Genomic DNA, 22,342 nt, shown 5'->3' on the forward strand with positions numbered 1-22,342 from the left:
TAAATCTTTATAAATCTTTATTTATAAAGATTAAACATTTTTTAAAGACCTATAAACGTTAAAATATGGCCACCTCAAAGAAGTGAGGTTAGACACGGAGCTCCACAAGGCTGCTATTTCAGCCCAGTCCTTTTCAGAATTCAGACATTATGGAGGATAACAATAAGAACATTTTCAAGGTATTTTAGCTTAAGATACACATAAAATAAAATATGATTGTGACTTTGATATTAACTCTTCTAGGCATAATGTGAGCAAACAGCCTGTTTCCAGGACTTTTTCTGTTTTATTCCTAAAAATTTATCTGATTGTGGGACAATTAATTACCAAAGAACTCGCAATAAAACCCAGTTTGTTATGAACCACATGGACACATTTATTTCATTTGCCATTTAATTATGATATAGTGCATGTTGCATAATAATGACACTGTACATATTATTTAAATACTTCTTAAAGACATGCAGAAACTATAGGCATTTGTATTTAGAAACATGCATGTTTTAAGTAAAGCATTATAGGAGGAAAGTACTTTTGATTAAAATTAAACCTTATGTGTAAAAATAAATCAGTAAAAAGGGGAAATAAACACATGAATAATTTATGTTAGAGGGGGAAACTGAAGTTCAAAGGTCAGCCAGAAGCTCGCCACAGATTCATGGGTATCATCTGTTCTGGACCTGCTGCTGCGCTGACCGACTTCATCTTAACACCAAACATAGAAATATTATCCATGCTGGACATCCTTTGAGCTGAAAGAAAATGAGACTTTCCTCCAAAGCAACTCAAGTCTGTTTTTTTAATGTTCCTAAATCACAAATGCACACAACACTTGTAGTAAAGAACAGCTCATTTTGACTTTCATGTGTTTTCCATCTCTGAAAAGCTCAGAATCAGAAAACGTCTCAGACTCGTTCATGGTTTCGTTGTGGTCACATTTACAAAGATTCACCACCTTAGAAAGCAGCAATAACTGAGATAACAGATTAATATTCCAGGTTGTATATATAGAGATGTTGTGTTATTGGAGTTTCATGTTCGGTGAGTGTTTGTTAATGGGTTAATTGATCCTCAGCCTGAAACATATGTGGAAGCAATGGCCAAAGGTCTGAGAAAGGAGGAGGATTTCACAGCCGGGTCGCTGTCCTTCTCACTGAATGGGTTCTTCACTCTGCAGGTGATGGTTTGAAAGCTCCAAGTCTCTTGAGAAATGGTGATCCTCTTTTCCCCGTCCTCCCACTCTCCAGCTTCTCCTTTGTTCCAGAAGTACTGGACGGGTTCGGCTCCGTTTAAGTCGACCCAACAAATCACGGTGCATTCAGTGGAACTGCGATGGCACGTCGGAGGCCTCATGATGAGTTCAACACGGTAGTTTTCCAGGTTCCTGACCCTCACAGCGGTAAAGCTGACAGTAATCAGCCTGTTGTTGATCCCCGCCGTCAGATTGGCTCATGTTGTGGATGGTCAGAACTCCGGCGGTCAGGTCCAAGTTTAATCGGCCTTTTAAGTCACCCAGATATTCCAGAGGAATCACATCTTTAATCCATTCAGCCACAAAGTTCCCTTTATGCTTCCAGGTGATGCTGGTGATCTCGCTGAAGAACCCTGGGTTGAGCTCCAGATTCCCGCCGATCTCAAAGTGTTGAACCTCCTGAGCAGCAACCAGCAGTCAGGAGGGAGAGAGCAGCCGTCAGAGCCATGATGGAGCGGTTCAGCAGGGAAACAGCGATATCAACGTTTCACCAGAAGAGCCGCACTCCTCCTGGCCTGGATCCGTCCTCCACTCCTCCTGGCCTGGATCCGTCCTCCACTCCTCCTGGCCTGGATCCGTCCTCCACTCCTCCTGGCCTGGATCCGTCCTCCACTCCTCCTGGCCTGGATCCGTCCTCCACTGCTCCTGGCCTGGATCCGTCCTCCACTCCTCCTGGCCTGGATCCGTCCTCCACTCCTCCTGGCCTGGATCCGTCCTCCACTCCTCCTGGCCTGGATCCGTCCTCCACTCCTCCTGGCCTGGATCCGTCCTCCACTCCTCCTGGCCTGGATCCGTCCTCCACTCCTCCTGGCTCTGCTCCCATCTGGTGGATCCGTTTTCAGGATCATTACTGCCACATGCTGGATGCAGACAGTCAAATATAAATATATTCTCTAAAATATCATTGCTCTTAATTATATTTCTAAACGTATGTTTGCTGGTACATACAGTTCAGATGTTTGTCTACAAGAATGAATGCCTTTAAAATAAATGTACATGTTTAATATTTTAATGCTGGTTGAAGGACTTCAGTACTTTTAGTGTCTTCAGCATTAAAACCATCTGTTGACTACACCCGTCATTCTTTCTGGTTTCCCAAAACAGAATTAAAATTTTAACCAAGGTTTATTTCTATTTAGTTCATTCATTTAAGAAAAGGTTTTAATAATTATGGACTGTAGACACGTAAAGAAAGCATTTAAGTTATCAATTATTATCCATAAAGTAGCTCTCAGTTGCAAAACACTTTGACTCCTGATCTAAAGTCACTTTTTGGTGTCATCTCCGTTTTAGCATAAATTTACTTTGTAGTTTATCCCAAATTTTATTGTAGCATAACATCCATTTTAGCCTAAAACCTCTTTTTGGTTTAAATTCTAGTTTAGCATAAATGTGATAACATAACTTCCATTTTAGCATAAAACTCTTCAACATACGCCAATAACTGAAATTGTCTCATAAAATGTGTAGCTGCTTGTATGTTAGCCTTACGAGAATTTATGCTAACTAACTGATGCTCAGAGCAAGTTTTCAGCTAAAGCGGAATTTAATATAAATTAAAATGTTAGCATACATTTCTAGAATAGCCCAAATTACATTTTTGGCTTAAATTAGATCACCGTAAGTTCTGTTTTTACATAAACTTATGAGTAACTTTGTAGCATAAACACCTGGGAAATATGTGGAAAGTGCCTCTGAAAAACGATTGTAGTAGCCGACATATTTAATTCTTCCAATCGGTAACTTTGGTCCGTGACGTTTCGCTATGAAGCTTACCGGAAGTTGACTGAACAACCGTCCTCCGCTGCTGAGAAGAACCGAACCGAACCAGACGGCTGTTAACTCAATGATGACCAACAGACCGAACAGCTTCCGTCACTTCCTCCGCTCCCATTGCCAAAACTACAGGTTGACTACAAATCTAAAGCGGCGCCTAAAATCTACGTCATCGTTCATAACTCGGTCTGCTCTCTGATTGGGCCAGAAGAAAATTTAGCAAAACAAATAAAAATCAATCTTTGATGTATTTAGTATTCAAAAATTACCCAAAATGAGCAAAAGCATTAAAATGTTGGCATTTTAAAAAACAAAACGAAAAGAATTCAAACATGATTACAAAATAAAATCAGGAGAGAAAAAAGTTTGATTTTGTTTTGGCATCAGTGACGTGACTAAAAACATTAAACAGACTTTAAACTGTCTCAATGTAAAATGATTCACGTTTTATTTCACAATATTAAAAAACAAGCAGAAATGTTTATTTTACACACGTGAAATATTAGATGACAGACGATAAAGATAAAAACTGAAGTGTGCGGCTGGTTCAGTTCTGGCAGCGCAGCGGCAGCCGGGACTTCGTCGGAGTGGCCAGGCCTTCGCCGTCAGCCATTTTGGACCTGGACAGAACCTTCGCCTCCTTCCTGCTGCCTTTCTTCTGCTGCGATGGGATCAGAGCAGAACGTTAGGCGGCGGCCCGGCCCGGTTCAGCCCGGTTCCCCCCTGAACTCACCTTGAAGAAAGGAAGCCGCTTGCTCTCGTTGAAGACGAGGTTCTCGTCGACGAAGGGCGGCTCGGCGACCAGGCTCTCGCTGCAGGAGCTGAGGTCGTCCTCCAGGGAGTCCTGCAGACAAATCGGGTCAGAACCGAGACGCGCTCACAGAACCAGGTCACAGTCGGGGAGCTCACCTGGTCAACCTGGTCTGGGCCTTCATCCTCCTCCTCCTCCTCCTCTTCCTCCTGCCTCAGCCTCAGGGCCTCCAGCATCTCGCCGCGGCTGCTGCTCTTCTTCAGAACCCTGGGATAAACAAACTCCCGGCGCTGAGGAGTCAGACCTGGAGGCAGCAGAACCGGGTCAGCACCAGGGAAAACATTCAGCTGAAACCCGGCTGATGACGTCATCAGCAGATGATGACATCATCAGCCAATTCAAGTGTCAATTTTAAAAACAAGAGTTTTAATAAGTAAAAAAAAATAAAACAGGAAGCAAAAATTAATCACTTATTATGTTTAGTAAGAAAAACTAAATTATTCATGAACATTTAAATTGAATAAAAAACTAAAAACAAATATTTCATTATAAATTAAATAATTTTACTGATGAATTTTTTGATCAATAAAAAAAAAAAACATTAAAACAAAAAGCGTTAAATTATAATAAATAAATCAATAATTAGTTGAAATAAAAACAGTAAATAATAATAAAAATGTCGTTCTGTTCGTCCAGAACCCGGTCCGGTTCCGGTCCGTTCTTCCTCACCAGTACTAACGTCCTGCTGCAGCTCGTCCAGCAGGAAGCTTCCGACCAGCTGCCGACCCGCCTCCACCTGCTTCTGCAGCTCCGCCCGCTGCTGCTCCAGAACCGCCCGGTCCGAACCCGTCTGCTCCTGCAGAGCCGTCAGAACCCGCCGGTTCTCCTCCTGCCGGCCGCTCAGGTCCGCCTCGGCGGCCCGAAGCTGCTCAGCGCTCCGGGTCGCCACGTCCTGAACACGGGATGGGGTCTGTTAGCAGGAGCAGAACCCAACAGAACCCGGCCGGTGACCCGGTTTAACGCTGTACCTGATGGAGACGCTGGGCCTCCTCTGCCAGCTGCTCCATCAGAACCAGCTGGTCCTGGGCCCGGCGGGCCGCCTGCTCCCTGGTTCTGGAGGTCCACTCTGCGTCCCGGTCCACCAGACCTGCAGCAGAACATCATCATCATCATCACCTTCATCTCCACCCGGAGGGGGCGGGGCCTCACAGGAGGCGGTACCGGTACCTGACACGGCGCCGTGGAGGTCCGAACAGCGGCCGCTCATCTCCTCCAGCAGAACCCGGTTCTGTTGGGCCGCCTGGTGCATCGAAGAGGCCAGAGAGGAAGAGGAGGAGAGCAGACGCTCCGCCTGCGACGAAGAACGCTGCTCCACCGCGCCGCAGCGGCTGTGGGGAGGAAGAGGAGGGTGATGAAGAGGAGCACAGTGAGGAAGAGGAGCAGGAGGAAGAGCATCACGACTCTGACCTGCCGAGGTTCTGCTGCAGCGCCTCAACCGGGCCCTGCAGGGTTCTGGAGGCCGCCTGCAGCTCGCTGTAGTGCTGCTGGGTTTCCATGGTAACCAGGTTCAGCTGGTCCTGCAGGATCTGGACGGTCCGGTTCATCGCCTGGCAGGAACACAACCAGAACCGAGCTCAGCCGGACCCAAACCCCAACAGAACCCGCCCCAGACTCCTCCTGGTTCTGACAGAACCGGACCGGCTCACCTGCTGGTGCTGCTGCTGGGCCCGTTGGATCTGCTGCTGCAGCCGGTCCTGCTGCTCCTGGACCGCGCTCAGTCCGGTCCGGGCCTCCTGACGCAGCGCCGCCAGGTCCAGAACCAGACCGCTGAGGAAGACTCCGGTCTCCTTCATCGCCTCCACCTGCTGGGGGTCGGGTCGGGAGGTCAGAGGTCACCAACCGGGTCAGATAAACGTTTCAGCTGCTGATTATCTGAATAATTTTAACTCTTTTTCTCCAACATAAATCGCGGTTGGGTCACCTGGTGCCACCCAGTCTTCCTCTGATCAGAACCGGGTTTGGACCCACCTGGTCGGCCAGATCCCGCTGCGTCTCCATGGAAACCTGCAGGGCGTCGCCGAGCTCCCTGATGGCGGTCAGACCCGGCAGCGTCCGCTCGGCCAGAACATCCTGCACCTCCTGCTGGTGCTCCTCCTGAACCAGAACCAGAACCAGCGGGTCAGAGTCAGAACCAGAACCAGGACCACCAGAACCAGCACTCTGCTCACCAGCAGCTGCAGCAGAACCTCCCTCTGCTCCCGGGTCAGCGCCTCGTGCTGCTCCACCTTCTCCCGGCAGCGGGCGGCGCCGTCCGCCACCAGCGCCTGGACTCCGCCCACCAGCGTCTCCATGGCGACCAGGGCGCCCCGCAGCGTGGCCTCGTTCCCCACCAGCAGGCCGTCTGGACGACAGAGGCAGACATGAGCCCACAGAACCCCGGCCGGCCCGGTTCTGATCGCAGGGCGCCACCTACCGACGGCGTGGGCGTAGCCGGTCAGCACCGCGGCCTGAGCGGCGCCGTGCTGCTGCACGCCGCGCTGCATGCTGCTGAAGGCGCCGTCCATCCTCTGGGAGAAGCTCTGCTGCATCTGCATGTTGTGCTGCTCCACCTGCAGGACCAGACGACCCGGTTAGACCCGGTCAGAACCAGAACCGGCTCCCTCACCGGCCCAGCGCGGCCCACCTGGGTCTTGCGGTCCAGCTTGGCGTGGAGACCCGACACGTCGCTGGTGCTCTCGCCGACGGCGCTCAGCAGCTGCAGGCGGAAAAAACGACGATAAAAAACCAGGAATGAAAATAAAAAGCGTTTCATTTCATCTGCTGGTGTTTTTCTACATGAGCATGAAATGTTTATAAAGTTAGTCAAACACTAAAGCAACAATAAAAATATAGATTTATAACTTCTACATGTAAAAATATTCGCCAACCTTCCTTCCAATAACAGATCAATAAGTCATTGATCTATTAGGAGTAAAATATTTATTACACTGAAACAATTAAAACAAAGTTTTCATTTTAAATAACTGACCTAAAATAAGAAACAATTTAATAAAAATTAACTTCAGACAGCAAAGAGGAAAACACACACATGTCTGTCTGTCTTTGTGGGGACTTTCCTTCATTTCTACAGCCTAAATCTGACCTCTGACCCTGAAACAGCGTTTCCCCTGTGGGGCCCACAAGGAGCAGTGGGTCCCCACAATGTAGTGTGTGTCAGGAACATGGTCCCCATTAGGCATTACAATCCGCACACACACACACGTAAATAAAATATTCCCAAATCAAATCAAATTTAATCAAACGTCAAATTGGCATTAAAACTCCACCGTTTGGTATTAAAGGTTTTTTTCCAAGTCTTTACTGACTGACTTCCATCGCCATAGCAACCCGAACCCAGCAGCAACAGGTGAGGCTGGTACCTGTCCGGCGGCGCTGTACAGCGACTCGTGGACCGAGCTGAGCTGCGAGCAGATGAACTTCTCCTCCACCAGCTTCTCCTTGGTCGTCTCCAGATGCCTGCTGGTCTCCTCCAGCCTGGAACCAGAACCAGAACCGTGAGAGCCCGGCTGAAGCAGGCGGGGCTCCAGCGCCACGCGGAGCGGAGCGGCTCTACCTCTGCCGCTTCTCATCCAGGTCCAAGCTGCACTGCTCCAGCCGGCTCCTACTGTCCAGGAACAGGTCGTTCACCTGCAGGGAGCAGAATAAACCCGTCAATAAAAGGACCGGCTGGACGAGAACGGCCACATTTATCCGCTTACAGCTTTTCTAATAAAAACACCGACCCGTTTCAAACCATCAGAACATTCGAGATCATTTCCCTCTTTCTGATTGGCTGCCATTCAAATTCACCAACCTACTTTGAAGGTCATGATGGCAAACAAGAGAAAAAATATCTTAAAACTGGACGTTTCTGTAGATACTGTATGGGTTCCTGACCAGACGCCGAGCCGTCCCCTGGACCGAGCATCAGAGGACCGCTAGCCGTCCTCTGGACCGAGCATCAGAGGACCGCTAGCCGTCCCCTGGACCGAGCATCAGAGGACCGCTAGCCGTCCCCTGGACCGAGCGTCAGAGGACCGCTAGCCGTCCCCTGGACCGAGCGTCAGAGGACCGCTAGCCGTCCTCTGGACTGAGCATCAGAGGACCGCTAGCCGTCCCCTGGACGGAGCATCAGAGGACCGCTAGCCGTCCCCTGGACCGAGCATCAGAGGACCGCTAGCCGTCCCCTGGGCCGAGCATCAGAGGACCGCTAGCCGTCCCCTGGACCGAGCGTCAGAGGACCGCTAGCCGTCCCCTGGACCGAGCATCAGAGGACCGCTAGCCGTCCCCTGGACCGAGCGTCAGAGGACCGCTAGCCGTCCCCTGGACCGAGCATCAGAGGACCGCTAGCCGTCACATGAACTTCAACAAGTTCAATCATGTTCAGCTTCCGTCAGCCCAAAACCCAAAACAGAGCTAGCAGGGATGCTTTAGCAGCTAGTTAGCTGTAGCTTCAACCTCCTGGAGTAACAAACCAAGAGGTTCAACTAAAACCTTTATAAGTCAGAACTATAATATATATTTATTTATCCTGTCAAGATAAAAATTAAAACTAGCAAGTAAAATATTAAAGACCGTGGCGCAGTTGGTAGAGCTGTTGACTTGCAGCAAGAAGGTTCTGGGTTCGATTCCCGGTCTTTCTGCATGGAGTCTCCATGTTCTCCCTGTGCATGGTGGGTTTTCTCCAGGTACTCCGGTTTCCTCCCACAGTCCAGAAACATGACTGTCAGGTTAACTGGTCTGTCTAAATTGCCCCTAGGTGTGAGTGTGTGTGTGTCTCTGTGTTGCCCTGCGACAGACTGGTGACCTGTCCAGGTGACCCCGCCTCTCACCCGGAACGTTATCTGGAGAGGCAGCAGCACCTCCTGACCCACTGAGGGACAAGGTGTAAGAAAATGGATGGATGGATGGATGGATGACACCGTCAGGACGTTAACATTCATCAACAAGCAGCTCCAATCTGAACTCCGGGGTCGTGACCTCTTGCTGGGAGGCGACAGAGCAGGTACCTTCTTCAGCTCCTCCTCCATCATGGCGATCTGCTCCTCCTGGGCCGTGATCTGGGTCATCATGCTCCTGCAGGACAGAACCGGGTCACATCAAGCCGTCATACATTGATTATTGGACTCATTCAGATTCATCAGAACTCAAAACGATTAAACTGGTTAAAATCATTCAGCGATGCCAACTCCCACCTGCAGGTGGCAGCATTTCATCAGCCTCAGCCTGACTTGATGTGAAGTTTAACAAAAAAACAACAGATTTCAGTCTTTTAGTCTAAAATGTCTCTAATCTTATTTCCATCTAGATTCTGGGCTGAATGTAAAGAGGAGAAATATCTGGGATTCCAGGAAAAGTTCCAGGAAAGATTCTGCTGCTGTGATTTCAGCGACGCTTTATGTGTAATAAAGTGAAGAGATTTTACCCAGTTTTTCCTTTTTCTGCACTAGTTTTGTCACCATTATGTTTCTTTATCAACTTGCATGGAAAAGTAAAATAACGGAACATTAAATATTGAGACCCAGATCAGAAATCCTCCTCAGGACTCGGCTGAACTCACTCGTAGTTCTCTGATGAAAGGTAAACGCCGTTTTTGTCCCGGGTGGCGGCCAGGTCCCGTTTGAGCCGCTCGATCTCCTCCGTGTATTCCTGGCAGGACAGAGAAGAAGCTCCAGATTTTCCAGAACATGAAACTGACCGACGGGAGGATCAGGAAGGAGACGCGGCTCCACGGCGCCACCTTGATCAGCGTCCTCTTGGTGAGCTTCTGGTTGACCTCGGGTTTGTTCATGATGTTCTTGGCCCGGCTGGCGTACTCCAGCGTGCTCAGCGTCTCCTGCAGGCAGCGGCGGTCGGGGTGAGACATCTCAGAACCGGGTCCGGGCCGCGGTCGGAACCGGGTCTTACCTCCAGGTTGCTGGAGGACGGCGACACGGTGGCGATGATGGAGGTCTTGGTGCGTCCGCCCAGCGAGTCCTGCAGGATCCTGGTGAGTTTGGACTCTCTGTGGGAGAACCGGGCCCGGAGTTAAACCCAGATCGGCTGCTGGTTCTGCCGGGCCCGGTTCTGTGTGCGGCCCACCTGTACGGGACGTGAGGCCTCTTCTCCACCAGGGCGGTGATGACCCGGCCCAGCGTCAGCAGCGACTGGTTGATGTTCCCGGCCTCGCGGGCCCGCTTGTCCACGGCTCCGGAGCGGCCGATGTTCTCGCTGCCGGCGAGGTCCACCTGGACAGAAGCGGGTCGGGTCAGTACCCGGGCTCGGCCGGGTTTCTGGCCGGGTCCGGGCGGGTCCTCACCAGGTTGAGCTTGCCGATCTTCACCAGCTCCTCGCCGTCCAGGGTGATCTCCTTCATGTGGATGGTGACGGAGAACACGGAGTGGGAGCGGCTGCACAGACAGAACCGGTTCTGAAGGCGGCGCCGACCCAGTCAGACATTTATCACAGTTTGGGTTTTTCCGCCCAGGGCGGCCATCTTGTTCTACAGCCTTTATTCACCCTCAGCTCTTTGGCAGAATATTAATCTCTGCTTATAATTTATTTTATTAATTACGTGAATAAAAGTCATGAATGAATATAAATATTACCAGAACAACTTTGAGATATTAAGAGAATAAATCAGTAACTTTGTGAACTTACAGCTTGGTATAAATAATAAAAATAATTTTTCTAAAGCATCAGTATTATGTCCATTTTAAACCCATTTTCCTGTAAAACTGAATTTATTCTGCTAATATTATGATGATAATCTCATAATTAAACTGTTTGTAGTGTGAAAAAGTTACTTTCTGAAAATATATTTTCTTGGGAGAGAAAAACAAACTCAGTTAAAAATCTAAATTGTGGTCGCCATGGAAACCTGGAGTAGGCGTTCATCAGGGTGGAGGCGGTGCGCCTCTTGGCGGCTCCTTGCTCCAGGATCTTGTAAACCTCGTCCTTGTTGTGGACCACCACCTCCTCCAGCCCCTTCACCACCACGCCGCGCTGCAGCACACACACACAGGCCCGGGTCAGGGACCAGAACCGGAACCAGAACCGGAAGCAGCGCGGCCAGAAGCGCCCACCTTGTTGCGCGGGTCGTCGAACAGCTGCAGACGCTCGTTGACGTCCTCGGTGGGGCTCAGCAGGTCGAACAGCTCCTCGTTGTAGATCTCCAGCAGAGAAACCTTGACGGAGAACTCGGTGCCGTTCTCGCTGAGCTTCTCGAAGATCTGGTGCAGCGTCCGGGGAATGATGCCGGCCAGGGGGTCCTGCAGAACCGCAGGGGGGGTCAGGCCGCTGAGCGGGGCGCTGCCGACCGGGTCAAAGGTCAAACTCACCTCCTCCCAGGTGAACTGCGCGTCCGGAGTCCGCTCCCCCTCCATGGTGAAGGTCTTCCCGGTTCCTGTCTGACCGTAGCTGCAGAGCAAACAGGAAGTGGATCAGAACTCGACTCAAACAAGAAAACTTTAAATAAACTGAAATAAAGAAAACATGGTTTCAAGTCACCGTTATATAATTTATTAGTGTAAATATTCTGTAGTAGAATGATGTAAAATAAGATACGTTTTCAAATGTCTTTTGTAGATAAAATAAAAACTGAGGAGTAAATTTCTGCCAAAGAAAAACTCAAAAATGATCTGAGATGAATGAATGTGTCTGTGGGTTTTTAATGTGTAAAAGTATTAAATGTTTTGGAATTTAAGATTTTAATCAAACGTTACAACCAACCTGCAGTTTGGAAATCCAGCACTTTCCAAACCTTGAAAATACCCGATTGAAATTCAAGCATTTTCCAAAAACCGTGTTATTAGTGACTACTGAGCGGATCAGGAGGAAACCAGAGGGCGACTCACGCAAACACGGTGCAGTTATATCCCATAATAACCTCGTCCAGGATGGGACACACCACGCTGCGGTAGACGTCGATCTGCTTCGCAGCCGGGCCGAAAACCTGGAGAAAATAAACGTTCCCAGTGAGAGACCCAGTTTACCGCCTGGTTCTGACCGGGCCACAGGGGTTCTGACCATGTCGAAGGTGTAGGTCTTCCTGGAGGACTTGTCGTTCATGCCGCCCGTCCTGACCAGAACCTCCTTCCTGCTCTGGTCGCAGTCGATGACTCCGTAAGACGACCTGTGCTCCATGGTGTTGAAAGGCCTGAAACAGGAAGCAGAACCAAACAGGAAGTTCTTGCAGAATCAAACTAATTTATTATAGATAAAGACACAGCATCTTTCCTCAGATAACAACCAGACAGATTTAAAGAGGAGAAACAAAAGCAAATGAGGTGGATTAGCAGAGCTAGCTAGCAACTGATGTCATCCAGGACATTCAGCTGTGTTTCTACAGCAACATGTCCTGTTGCTGTATAATTGCTGTCCTGTTTGAAGAGTCAGGAGATGGTAAAACGGAAAAAGCCTTCAGTCAGAAGCTTTTTTATGCCCTGCAAGACTGCTACTGGAGATTCTTCCATCACCACCATCCACAACGACTCTCTGAAGAAACTTGGATCATTTCTGTTAGGATGAATAGATTTTTGCCTTCACCCGGTTTTCCGTCTTACCTGCACCGAACCACCACCTGGATGTTCCGGCCCTTCTCCTCTCGCCTCCCTCCGGTACCGTTAGTGGAAGCCATGGTGGCCGCAGAGAGAACCGCCTTTCCGCGGGTCTGAGAGCCTGCGGACGCCGTCAAAGCTCCGGTTAGCAGACAGCCACACACCGGAAGGACCGCAGAAATGTTTTGTAACCGGTAGAAACCACTAAACGCAGATTAAACGCCCCGTTGTTTGAAATCTGCCGGTAAAGATTAGCGTTTTACCGGCAAAATGAGCCGTTAAAACTCAGAGTAACTCACCGAGTGAAGGAGTGTTTTCTCCTTCTGTGCCGCTATAAAATCTTGCGATGTAATTCCGAACAGCTTAAATCAGTAAAATGTCGGTAATCAGTTTTAATTCCTCCTCCGGGTCCTCGGTGAGAACTCAGTAAACTCCGCTGGCGCTCAGTCTTCAAACTGTGCTTTTAAAGTTTGACCCACCAATAGCCGTGCAGCAACGGACATACAAATGACGCGATTGGTCGGAAAGAACACGTGACTCCTTCAGCGTAGAGCATCACGGGAGTTGAGGAAATGAAGTACAACACTGACTCCACTAGATGGCGACATTATTCTGAAAACGGCTAAATGAACGTTCATCGGTTGATTTAGCTTATTTTAGCATCAAAACTTTATAAGAAAATACATATTTTAAATGTTAACAGTTTTACTTAAAAGATGAACTATTTCTTTATGAAGAAATGCTCATATTTTGATATCTGTTTATCTTCTCTACATCTCTGGAAAATAAAGTTATTTTATTCTCCATAACAAGAAAAGACTTGCTAATCTGAGCTTTATTCAGTTTTAAATCAGGTCAAATCTGGGTTTTGAATAGACCTAAGACTTTGTATTACAGACGTAAGTCAAGCAAAAGTTTTACTCAAGTAAAAGCAAAATGTGAGAAACGGATCAAAATACCTGATTTAAGATTTAAACTGATTTAATCTGAAAGACTAAAATGTGTTGCTAGAGTTTAAAGACTAAATTAAAACAAAAAATATAAATAAAATTATAAAATAATAAATTCAGACAGCATAACTGTCTCAGTGCATAGAAAATAACATGGAAACAAAGATGGTATACCAACAGGAGGTCTCACTTCAACGTAAACTGTGGATCTGTATCTGGTTCATTTTTGGTTAAAACGTGTTTGTTCTTTATTCAGTGAATTTACCCACAGTGGACAAAACAGCAGGAAACTTTACTCAAACATACTTTAGAATCATATTTGAGCATCAAAACCTCATCATACAGTTAACAGCTGTGAAAACCAGCAACAACCAGGACATGTTGAAGAGCAAAATAATAAAAATCATCAACATGTTGGTCAGCGTTTCCTTTATTCTGGTTCAAAAGCAGCTGGCTTCAGCATTGATGTACAGGAACTCAGTGTTTCAGCAGGTCTTCAGTTTCCTGGAGGTTCATTCCAGATTTATGGTGCATAGAAGCTGAATGCTGTTTCTACGTGTTTGGCTCTGGTTCTGGTTCTGGTTGGTCAGAGCAGAACAGAACCAGAACCAGAACCAGAACCAGAACCAGAACCAGAACCAGAACCAGAGCGGTCTGAAGGTTGATCCAACAGCAGCAGACCTTTAATGTGTCCTGGAAACGTTCTCCAGCTGATGGAAGGCCGACTTTGTAACCGTCTTTATGTGTCTGTGAAGGTCCAGGGTTCAGCCTGATCTCTGGTTCCCAGCTGTAATAAACTGTGTAGGTCCTGACGCCATCCCCTGCCATCACTCCTCCTCCTCCGTGTAACTCGGCGTCAACATCGTCGTCGTTTTGCATCAACGTTAAATCCGTGACTCTGACTTCGTATCAACATGAGTTAGAGTCTGCTGTACGTGTCATGATGACCTTTAAGCCTGCTTCCAGGGTGGGTTTGCTTTAACTAGGCCAGGCCTGAAGGAAGATGGTGGATGTTCTGCGTGCAGCAGAAAGGCTGATTTTAGGTGTCAGGAGGTTCTGTCCCCTCCGGTCTGAGGTCCGCCTCATTTCCATAACTATTTTAACTGCGAGGGTGGCAGCAAACTGAGGTGGGAACGGCATTGTTCCCTCCCTCCCACTCGTTCCCGGCCTCTCCGAGTCTTTTTGTGATCGGCGGCCCACTCAGGACCCGGATGGACCCTCTTTTCCCCCCCGTCCTGCCGGGCCGAGCCGCAGATCCACAGATCCAGAGGAGCGAGTAACTTCTGGGCGACGAAGAGGAGCTCCTCGTCTTCCTCTCCCGAAGCCTTCGTCTTCTCTCAGGCGACCCAAAAGCGGTGAGTCCGTCCAGAACCGATCTTTTCTCCCGTTTGGGTCAGAAAACCGTCAAGTGGAGGAGAAAGAGAACAGCAGCAGATTTCATCACTCAGACTAAATGAGATTCATTTGTTCTGAAACCTGCAGGAAATCATCAGAATCTGCAAAGTTCAGTTTGGTGGCAGAAAATGAAAAATGTAACCTGCAGGTTTGGTTTTTAGTTGGTTTCTGCAGCTTCATGGCGGCTCTTTTGGTTGAAAACACGAAGAAAAGCTGCTTTCTGTGTTTTCAGGTTCGATGAAAGCTGCAGAAATATTCAAACCAGAAGCAGAAAAAACGTGAAATAATCAGTTTTCCTTCTGGAAATCTGGAAATCTTCATCACCGCATAAATAAGTTGCTTTTGTGTTTGGAGAAGATTTGTTTCTTTGTTTCCCAAGTCAAACTCATAAATGCTCTTTTCATTTGGAATCAGTTTTGATCCTTTATCTAAAATGAAAAAAGGAAATAAAACCATAGATCATCATTTTTAGCTGCTTATTCTCACTAAAGACAAAAGGAGGAGATTAAAACTGCATTTCACACAAAGTCTTGGCTTCAGCTTCAAAGTCAAAACTGGAACATTTTGTGTAAAAATTCGCCTCCAGTTTGTTCATTTTAAATGATCTTAAACTAAAAGTGGATAAAATCTAATAAAAAGCAGAAATTCTTCAGACTTTTGAGTTTTATTTTTATTTCATGCAGTAAAAAAACGAGTTCAGGAAAAAACTGCTCAGATTCTCTCTTCACAGAAATGAAGCTTCAAACTGCAACAAAAATAATATTTTAAGTTTTCCTGGATTTTTTAAAAAGTGTTTAAGTTTCTGCTACAGATTTAACAACTTTATAGCCTTTAGATGAAACTTTAACCTGCAAAGTTTCTTCATGTTTTAATGGCCGAAAAACATAAAATGGTTTTATTGGAGTTCAGTTCAAAATCAGAAAAATGATGAAAATGATCCGTTAACCTCTAAAAGATTAATAAATTATTATTTTATGAGAAATAATCCAAAACTAAGCTTTTGTACTTTGTGTTTTAAAAAGGTTTTCTGCTTCTTTTTTATTATCTTCATTGGTTTGAAGCTCAAATTTGAGATCAAAATGTTGATCTGATGTCACATCTGGAAGATTTTTACTTAAAATCCACTTTTTAGTTTGAATAAATGAAAACCTGGAAATCATTTTAGCATTTGGTTCAATAAAGAAAACTGGAAGTTCATGAAATGAAAACATAAATCATCTTACAGGTTATTTTATTTGTTCCCTCATGAAAATGGGAGAATAAAAATTAAAAGCAGAACCAAAGAAAAAGACAGAAAAAGGCTGAAAAATCATCAGTTATTCTCTCAAAATGAAACATTTCATCATTAATGAAACTTCATTTGCAGGAATTTTATCCTGCAAATCAGACAAAATATTAAATATTTAGTTAATTATGGAGAAATGTTGATTTGCTTTTTATTTATTTAGTCGTTTATGATTAAATAAAAATCATAAAAAGTAAATATTCCACATATTAACTGGACCAATAAACAGTAATGAGATTCAGAGGAAATGAAAAGCCTCACATTTTTCTGCTTTGTTCTTTTATTCTTCTACAGATTAAAATCATAACTTTACATAAAATAAGTATATTTCATATATTCATGGTCTGTAGAAGGATGTTGATGTCTGCAGACATAAATGTGTAAATACACAAAAAGACATTTTGACCAATTTCTAGAATAAAATGGAAAAAGAAGCAAAAAAGTAAAGAAAAATCAGAAAAATTCAGAGATTATAGAGAAATACATATTTTACAGGTATAGATTTTTAAAATAGATTTTAAATCTATATCAAAAAATAGATTTTTTTATATAATCCATTAAAAATATAAATGATTACACTTTTATCTTTGTTGTTCATTTTATTTCACTCTTTGTTTTTCCCAGATTCATTTTTCTTTGTGCAACTTTAAATTTAAGTAAAAAAAAAAAAGACATTTATGTTGAACTTAGAAAAATCTTAAATTTAAACACTTAAAGTGTCAGAATTCTAAAAACACGACTTTTGTTCAAAACTTTCTCCTGTTTCAAACCAAACTGATGGATATTTTGGTTTTGTTCCGTTAATGAGAGCACCGGGCCGTCAGGACTCCTCCGGTTCTTTGTTCTGACCCGTCAGAACCAGAGTCTGTTTAGAGGTTAATAACCCGGTTCTGGTTCTGGTTCTGGTGCTGAAGCCTCTCATCCGACCCCCAGCGGTCAATAAACCTCACATGAATATGCAACCAGAGTCGATCAGCAACGATCCGACTCCACTGGTGCTCTGGACACCAGGAATAATCCAGGAAAACTAACCCGGGAATAAACTAGAACTAAACCAGTTTAGTCCCAGTTTGTGGTTTAACAATAAACCAGAGCAACGATCCAGGACTGAACCATAAACTGAAGCAGGTTTTCCCTCCACTGAGTCACCAACTCCCACAGCTCCGGCTCTGAATCCACGCAGGGAAGCTGCTTCTAAAAAAGGCCGGAATGACTTGAGATGACGATCCGACCCACAAACAAGGATCTGGTTTCATTTTATGATGGTGATACAGAACTGGGAACATCTCAGGAGGTCAAGCTGAGGCCTGAAAGGTCCCGGCGGCTCGGACAGCTGCTGCAGGTTCCACCTTAAAACCTGCAGTTGGTCTGTCTGTAAAACTGTTAAAGCGGCAGCAGGCGGAGAGCTGCGGCCGAAGACAAAGATCCATATTAACAAAAACCCCGAGATGACAGATGATTAATCGGCGCGGCGGGCTCTGCCGGGCCGCCGGACCCCCGGCTGACACCCAGAGCCGCTCCACACAAAACCACAAACCCCCCAGAGCCCCGGCGGCCCGCAGCAGCGTGGGCGAAGGGTGGACACAGGGCGCCGTCCCCACGGAGACGCGGCGCGCTGGAGCACAGAGAGCGGAAAATAAAGATGCGCTGCGGCAGAATCTGACAGGAACAGGAGCCGAGATCCAGTTAGTTTGCTGCAGAGCAACCGGAGTGTGTGGGAGGGTTTACACGTCAGATCGGGTGTGTTTTCTGACTCCATTCACTGCTCTCTGAGTGTGTGTGTGTGTGTGTGTGTGTGTGTGTGTGTGTGTGTGTGTGTGTGTGTGTGTGTGTGTGTGTGTGTGTGTGTGTGTGTGTGTGTGCTCCTACCAAACCCCCATCTGCCACGGGGTGGGCGGCTCGCCACACAGCGACAATGCACGGCAACATTTTTGGATCTGTGGGCGTTGAAAGGCTGCAGAGTCCTCCTGCTCTCTCAGCACAAACAGAGCAGAGCGACACCAGAAACATTTCTCCTGTTTCAATCTGATCAGTGCGGCGTGCCGATGTGGACAAACTCCTTACATTTGACCTGCTGAAATAAAACAACAAGAAGGAAACAATAAAGGTCCTCCAGTCAAATCAGAACTTTCTGACCGACATGCAGAACTTCAGCAATGAAACACGGCGGTGGCAGCATCATGCTATGAAAACCTGCAAGATTTCTCTCAAGTTTGGTTTTTCTTTCTTTTTCGGTCATTTTTGTGTAATAGGTGATTGTTCTATACAATACTAACATGCAGTTATGGGATGAGCTGTAGATCAGGGTTCCTAAAGTGTGGCTCGGGGCCATTTGTGGCTCTCACAATGATTCTGACCGCACTGGTTCTGGTTCTGCTACATTTTACGTCACAACAAAACCTTTAGTCATAAAATATTCAACATCAAAGATAACCTGCAGTTTTAAAATAATGATTTAATGGCGAGATGTCCGGGGAGGAGATCCAAGGGAGACCAGGAGACCCTGGAGGGACGATGTCTCTCTATGGCCTGGGAACGGCTTGGGGTTCCTGGATGGATGGATGGATGGATGGATGGATGGATGGATGGATGGATGGATGGATGGATGTCTCGGCCCCCAGCCGCGCCCTGTGGGCTCCGCTGGCTCCGCTCCGCCGGATCGCGGCCATATAAGCAGCCGGAGCTCCTGCCACCTCACCGGAGGACCTTTTATGGAGGCACCGCGGCCGGAATTCCGAATCCCGCATCTTATTCCCCCTAAAACAAATCGTGAAAATGATGCGTGATGATTTTTGGGAATAATTCCGTGATTTAAACCTGAAAGTCTAATTTTAAAACCACTTTGATGTTTTTATTTTTAATAATCCGGCTTCTCTCCTCACCGCGGCTCCACTTCTTCTATTTCTGGAGTTCCCTCTTTTTTCTTAAGGCCAAGTCCATGTTTGGTCAGTGACGTCAAGGGACACCCAGAGATCCCCTTTATAAGCATCCCGAGCCGCGTGGGAGCCGTTAAAACGAGCGGAGAGGCGCAGAAAGGAGCGGGGTTAGCGGAGCATGAAGGGACCCGCTAGCAGCGGACCGGGGACACCGTGTTAGGAACCCAGCTGAAGACCCTCGGGATGAGCGCGAAGGTTCTGCTGGAGGGAGTTTCTGCGTCTCTGAGCGGCGTGGGGGACGCGGCGGAGGGGGGGCTGACTGTTTTTAAGGAAGAGCCGGTGGGAGAGGAGGATGGAGGCGGTAAGCTGACTCACCTGGCTGCGGCAGAGCGACCTGCAGCTGCTGACCATAACGTCTCCTTTCTGTGTTTTCCAGGTGAGCTGCTGTTCGACGGGAGGAGCACACCTGAGCTGCACATCCACGGAGATCTGGCGCAGTACGCGGCCACTTTACGCACGTTCACCGGGCGGTTCTCCGTGGACTCCAGGGGGGCAGGAGCGCCGTGGGCACCGGGAGACCCCATCGACGTGGTCAGCGCTGACATCACCGCAGCCGCGCCGGATATTTACTCACCTGGAGGAGGAGGCGGCATGGCGCACGGCCCGCCGGACATCAGCCACATGTACGCGCACCCCCACCCCGCCCCGCCCTACTCCTGCAGCGGGGAGATGTACCAGGACCAGTCCGCCGCGGGCTACCTGGCGCCGCCCACCTGCTCCGGGTCCTACCACCCCCCGCAGCCCTACAGCTCCGCGCCCAAACCCGGCGTGGACGGCCCCGCGCTGCTCTCCATCATGCCCGAGTACAGCGGCTTCTACCAGCAGAGCTGCCAGCGGGACCTCCAGTCGGCCTTCCCGGACCGGAAGTCCCTGCCGTACCCGCTGGACCCGCTCAGGGTGCCGCCGCCGCTCACGCCGCTCAACACCATCAGGAACTTTACGCTGGCCGCTCCACCCGCGGCCGTGGAGGGCCCGATGTCCGCGGCGTTCCCCACCCACCAGAACCTCCCTCTCAGGCCCATCCTCAGACCCCGGAAGTACCCGAACCGGCCGAGCAAGACGCCGGTCCACCAGCGGCCGTACCCCTGCCCCGCGGAGAGCTGCGACCGGCGCTTCTCCCGGTCCGACGAGTTGAGCCGACACCTGCGCATCCACACCGGCCACAAGCCCTTCCAGTGCCGCATCTGCATGCGCAACTTCAGCCGCAGCGACCACCTCACCACGCACATCCGCACGCACACCGGGGAGAAACCGTTCTCCTGCGAGCAGTGCGGGAGGAAGTTTGCGCGCAGCGATGAGCGGAGGCGACACATGAAGATCCACCTGCGACAGAAGGAGAAAAAGTCCTCGGCCTCCTGAGATCTACGATCATTTCACGGAAAACGTCGTTTTTTTTTTTTGTGTGCAAAAATCATCTCGTTATTTATGAACTTAATCTGCAAAAACGAGCAGAAACTTCCACCAAGTTTAGTTTAGATGACAGAATAGATTGAAGAGTCTCACGTTCTGGTCCAGGACCTTCCTGTCTGTGTTCTGATGCTCTCAGGGATCCAAACAGCCCAGATTAGACATGAACTCAGCAACATGTGGCTCCATCATCTCAAAGGCCCAAATCCCAACTTCTTCACGCAGTAAAACCGTAGAAACAGTTCCTCCACGTAGCTCAGGTGGTCCAGCCTCTGGAAGACATGTTGAATGTTTCAGTTTGTTTGCTCAGGACGTGAACTGGAAGGACGATCTGCAACTTTCACTGGATTTAAGGTTTTACCTGATGAATGTAGGAGAAGTCCGAGTCCAGGCCGAAAAGCTTCTGTCGTGCTGCAGAGTTCTTATGCAAACGTGACGAGCAGTAAAGCAGCTTCTTGTTGATGCAAATAAATGTTGGTTTTGTTCAGGAGGTTCTGGTGATTTGTTGTTTCTAGACAATCTGAACTAAAGCTGATTTGGTTCTGGCTGCATTGGGGGAAAACCAGAGACGGAACGTCACTCAGCACGACGCCTTCAGGGTTCGTACATCATACAGGGAACGTGAAGAGTAGATAGAACCTGGGTTTACTGATTACTTACGAGTAATTTCTCAGGGATCTTTGTTGTGCCCCCTCTATGGGGGTATGTCTACCCATAGTGGCCCAAATCCCTCTATGGGTAGACATAGAGGGGGACATCCCCCCATAGATGTCCCCCTCTATGGGGGACATCTCATAGAGGGGGGTATGTCCCCCAAAGGGACATACCCCCCTCTATGGGGGTATGTCTACCCCATAGATGAACCCCTACAGAGAACATCTGGAGTACTAACTGCACATGTTCAGACAGGGTCCTATCAGCAGGTACAGGAAACACATCAGCAGTAAAATGCAGGGAATTATCAGAATTTCTTGGTTGGGAGAGTCTGAATAGTCTTAGCATCCGGCGGACCAGCTCAGCACCAGGAGGCAGTTCCTGTTGGCAGAACATGAATGAAAGAGGAAGGAAAATGTTCATGGTGAATCTGGCATGTTTTATCCCTTTATCCAGTACATGTGTGCGCCCCCCTTTTAATGCTGCTCTGGGCAAATGCCCAAATGGTTCCTATCAAAAACGTGGAGTACATTTGGTCAAGTACCTTCTCGTTGGGTATGTACTGGAAACTTAAAGGTATTTATTTACACAGTATGCTACTTTTTCTAATATGTACAGATACCATGATACCTACAAGGTAAATATAACCCGATATTTACTTTGCAGTAAGTATTTAGTTACTTTAAAATTGACTTATGCATTACTTTCCATCAGGTATATTTCTGTTTCTAACTACTTACCTCCACGGTATATATACTTCAGAGACGTACGTATGGGGTCCATACTATTTAGAAGTTTATTGCAGGGCACATTTAAATCTCTGTGGGGGTAAAGATCCTCTTATAGAGTACCTATGATTAACTCAACTGGGTGCTGTATTTTCCTGAAAGTCTGCCTGTGTACATCTTTCTGGACACAGATTGGGTATTTAATGGCTACTTTTGTTGTACAAACATTTCTGTACTGCAAGTATCATGTCAGTGTAAACGTCCTCATCAGTATATACTCTGTAGACTACTTACCAGGTGAGTAGAGAAACCGACAGGGTGAGGCAGTCTGGTGCTGAACGCTGATCACAACACTACAGAAAACTTTCAGGCATTTCAAGTGTCTGAACTTCACTTTTAGCCAATAAGGTGCCTATACTCTCACACAGCCCTGTATGTTCCTGGTATTTAAAGACTCGGGAATAGTTAGATGATACTCCCTCGTTTCCATCCAGCCGTATGGCACGGCTTGGTGCGGTTTGGTACAGGAGAGTCTTTCCACCGCCAGTTGGTCTCTCAGACTAAATGGAGTTAAACCCAACCACTTAATGTTGCATCATAGCCTGATGACAAACGGGACTCTCACCAGTGCA

At 47.6% G+C, this 22,342-nt stretch overlaps 2 protein-coding genes across 3 annotated transcripts; one reads left to right on the plus strand and one right to left on the minus strand.

Moving 5' to 3' along the window:
- Window positions 1-3,453: 3,453 nt before the first annotated feature.
- Window positions 3,454-12,853, minus strand: kif11 (kinesin family member 11). 2 transcript variants are annotated; one of them, XM_008430462.3, is made up of 27 exons: window positions 12,655-12,853; window positions 12,362-12,476; window positions 11,826-11,955; window positions 11,654-11,751; window positions 11,138-11,216; window positions 10,883-11,068; window positions 10,678-10,802; window positions 10,117-10,207; window positions 9,900-10,045; window positions 9,726-9,822; window positions 9,559-9,654; window positions 9,379-9,467; window positions 8,828-8,894; window positions 7,393-7,466; window positions 7,199-7,313; window positions 6,463-6,534; window positions 6,253-6,388; window positions 6,008-6,180; window positions 5,808-5,933; window positions 5,486-5,641; window positions 5,247-5,386; window positions 5,007-5,167; window positions 4,808-4,926; window positions 4,509-4,731; window positions 3,938-4,083; window positions 3,762-3,872; window positions 3,454-3,689 (listed from the first exon to the last, which is right to left on the minus strand). In XM_008430462.3, the coding sequence occupies exons 2-27, from the start codon at window positions 12,433-12,435 to the stop codon at window positions 3,576-3,578; spliced, it is 3,144 nt and encodes a 1,047-aa protein (XP_008428684.1). In that variant the 5' UTR covers window positions 12,436-12,476; window positions 12,655-12,853; the 3' UTR covers window positions 3,454-3,575. The 2 variants fall into 2 exon arrangements, with proteins under 2 accessions (XP_008428684.1, XP_008428683.1); XM_008430461.3 differs by having other exon boundaries at window positions 5,486-5,644.
- A 6,028-nt stretch (window positions 12,854-18,881) lies between these two features.
- On the plus strand, window positions 18,882-20,818 carry LOC103477379 (E3 SUMO-protein ligase EGR2-like). Its single transcript, XM_008430460.3, has 2 exons — window positions 18,882-19,222; window positions 19,298-20,818. Exons 1-2 carry the CDS (start codon window positions 19,105-19,107, stop codon window positions 20,278-20,280), a joined length of 1,101 nt encoding a protein of 366 aa, XP_008428682.2. The 5' UTR covers window positions 18,882-19,104; the 3' UTR covers window positions 20,281-20,818.
- Window positions 20,819-22,342: the final 1,524 nt, after the last annotated feature.

Source organism: Poecilia reticulata, chromosome 15 (genome assembly GCF_904066995.2).
Source record: "Poecilia reticulata chromosome 15, P_reticulata-male-v2, whole genome shotgun sequence".
In the NCBI taxonomy this organism is placed as follows: domain Eukaryota; kingdom Metazoa; phylum Chordata; class Actinopteri; order Cyprinodontiformes; family Poeciliidae; genus Poecilia; species Poecilia reticulata.